The sequence below is a fragment of the Vanessa tameamea genome, unplaced genomic scaffold (genome assembly GCF_037043105.1).
Source record: "Vanessa tameamea isolate UH-Manoa-2023 unplaced genomic scaffold, ilVanTame1 primary haplotype ctg00000051.1, whole genome shotgun sequence".
Taxonomy (NCBI): Eukaryota; Metazoa; Arthropoda; class Insecta; order Lepidoptera; family Nymphalidae; genus Vanessa; species Vanessa tameamea.
In genome coordinates this window covers 2,359-5,675 of record NW_026974786.1, presented here as the reverse complement: position 1 = coordinate 5,675, position 3,317 = coordinate 2,359, and the positions used below count along the sequence as shown (strand labels likewise).

Genomic DNA, 3,317 nt, shown 5'->3' with positions numbered 1-3,317 from the left:
CTTCTATGAAAGAAAGTTCAAAAGAATGAAATAAAAAAGAAAATTTCTGAGATAATAAATAAAATTATTCCTCATCGGAGTCCTTTTGATACTGAAATTGTGTGTGTTTACCTTGGAATGTTCCTTCTCGGCAAATATCTCGTCATCATTGATATATTGTTAATAAAACAATTAAATAACCTAAGATAAGAAGGTTTATGTTAAAATTATGGAATCATTTTACTAATCCTGTAACTAAAGTTATAACTCCAATAGCTCCTGTTAATGGTCAAGGTCTATAATCAACTAAATGAAATGGGTGATTTTGATTATTTGTCATTAATTAGTTTCTCTAGAATAAAGTGTTCTAAGAATAGTAATTACATAAGCTTGAATAATTGATACTGCTGATTCTAAAATTAATAATAAAATTTGAATAAAAATTAAAATAATTAGTAAGTAATTAGGTATATTAATACCTGTTCTTCTTAATAAAGTGATTAATAAATGTCCTGCAATTATATTAGCTGTTAAACGTACAGCTAAAGTTCCAGGTCGAATAATATTACTAATTGTTTCAATTAATACTATAAAAGGTATTAATACTATTGGGGTTCCTTGGGGAATTATATGGATAAATATATGTTGAGTATTATTAATTCATCCGTATAATATAAATCTTAGTCATAAAGTTAAAGATAATGATAAGGAGATATTTAAGTGACTAGTACTTGTAAAGATATATGGGAAAAGACCTAAAAAGTTATTAAAAAAAATAAAAAAAAAAAGTGAGATAAAGATAAATGTTGATCCTCTAGTTCTATTTGGTCCTAATAATGTTTTAAATTCATTGTGAAGTTTGTTAGAGATGAAATTTCATAATATAAAATGTCGGTTAGGGATAAATCAGAATGAATATGGAATAAATATTAATCCAATAAATGTTCTAATTCAATTAAGGGGTAAATTAAAGATATTTGTTGATGGATCAAAAATTGAAAATAAATTATTTATCATTTTCAGGTTAAATTATTAATGTTTTTATATTTTTTAATATTATTATTATTATTATATTTGTAATCAAAAATATAAAAATTTATAATAATAAAAATAATAAAAATACAAATAAAAAAAATAAAAAAAAAAATTCAGTTAATTGGTATTATTTGAGGAATAAAAGAATATTACTTATGTAATAATTTAAATTTGACATATTTATGTTATAAATTAACTAATTCTTTCATTAGAGGTAAGTGCTAAATTACCATAGGGTGGTTTAAGAGACCAATACTTGCTTTAAGTTATCTAATGAATAATTATTAACTCAATTAATGAAATTTTTAATTGAAATTCTTTCAATTACAATAGGTATAAAACTATGGTTAGCACCACAAATTTCTGAGCATTGTCCATAAAAAAGACCTGGACGATTAATAAAGAATCTAGTTTGATTTAATCGTCCGGGATTAGCATCAACTTTAATTCCTAAAGATGGTACTGTTCATGAGTGAATTACATCAGTAGCGGTAATTAAAATACGAATTTGATTATTTATAGGTAAGATAATTCGATTATCTACATCTAATAATCGGAAATTATTAATATTTTCTCTTGAATTAATTATATATGAATCAAATTCAATATTATTAAAATCTGAATATTCATAACTTCAGTATCATTGATGTCCAATAGATTTTAGTGTAATTAATGGATTATTAAGTTCATCTAGTAGGTATAATAATCGAAGAGAGGGAAGAGCAATGAAAATTAATGTAATTGCTGGTAAAATAGTTCAAATTAATTCAATTATTTGGCCTTCTAGTAAAAATCGATTAGTATATGAGTTAAAAAATAAATTTAATATTAAATAAGATACTATAATAGTAATTATAATTAGAATAACAAGAGTGTGATCATGAAAAAAAATAATTTGTTCTATTAATGGGGAAGCTCTATTTTGATAATTAAGGTTAGATCATGTTGCCATTTCTAAAAAAAGGATAATCCTTTATAAATGGGGTTTAAATCCATTACATATAATCTGTCATATTAGAAGTTACTTAAAATAGGTAATTCATTATAAGAATGTTCAGAGGGGGGTAAATTTTGGTATCATTCAATAGAAGAGGGTATATTTAAAGAGAATAAAATAATTCGTTGATTAATTATAGATTCTCAAATAATAATAATAATTATTATTATAGACAATAAAGAAATATAAGATCCAAAGGATGAAATAATATTTCATGATATAAATCTATCAGGATAATCAGAGTATCGTCGAGGTATTCCAGCTAATCCTAAAAAATGTTGAGGGAAAAATGTTAAATTAACTCCAATAAATATTTGAAATAAATTGAATTTTAATAAATAATTGTTTATTATTAATCCTGTAAATAATGGATATCAATGAATAAATCCCCCCTAAAATAGCAAATACAGCTCCTATAGATAATACATAATGAAAGTGGGCAACAACATAATAAGTATCATGTAGGGTAATATCGATAGATGAATTAGCTAAAATGACTCCTGTTAATCCCCCTACTGTAAATAGGAAAATAAATCCTAATCTTCATAGTATTGAAGGTCTATAATTAATTTGAGTTCCGTGCAATGTTGCTAATCATCTAAAAATTTTAATTCCTGTAGGAACGGCAATAATTATTGTTGCTGAAGTAAAATAAGCTCGTGTATCAATATCTATACCTACTGTGAATATATGATGGGCTCATACAATAAATCCCAATAATCCAATTGCTATTATAGCATAAATTATTCCAAACATCCAAATGTTTCTTTTTTTCCTCTTTCTTGTGAAATAATATGGGAAATTATACCAAAAACCTGGAAGAATTAGAATGTAAACTTCTGGATGACAAAAAATCAAAATAAATGTTGATAAAGAATTGGATCTCCTCCTCCTGCTGGATCAAAAAATGATGTATTAATATTTCGATCTGTTAGAAGTATGGTAATAGCTCCGCTAATACAGGAAGGGAAAGTAAAAGAAGTAAAGCTGTAATACCTACAGCTCAAATAAATAATGGTATTTGATCAAAGGATATATTATTAACTCGTATATTAATAATAGTTGTAATAAAATTAATTGCCCCTAGGATTGAGGAAATACCAGCTAAATGCAAAGAAAAATTGCTAAATCTACTGATGATCCTCTATGGGCAATATTAGATGAAAGTGGGGGATAAACTGTTCATCCTGTTCCTGCTCCATTTTCAACGATTCTACTAGAGATTAATAATATTAGTGATGGGGGTAAAAGTCAAAATCTTATATTATTTATACGTGGAAAAGCTATATCAGGAGCTCCTAATATT

General features: G+C 25.2%; 1 protein-coding gene and 1 pseudogene across 1 annotated transcript; both read right to left on the bottom strand.

Annotated features, from left to right (window-relative positions):
• Positions 1–1,290: 1,290 nt before the first annotated feature.
• Positions 1,291–1,966, bottom strand: LOC135194754 (cytochrome c oxidase subunit 2-like). The gene is given in 1 exon segment (XM_064220551.1): positions 1,291–1,966. A coding segment is annotated over 1 exon segment (663 nt). The 3' UTR covers positions 1,291–1,303.
• On the bottom strand, positions 1,291–3,036 carry LOC135194755 (cytochrome c oxidase subunit 1-like; annotated as a pseudogene).
• Positions 3,037–3,317: the final 281 nt, after the last annotated feature.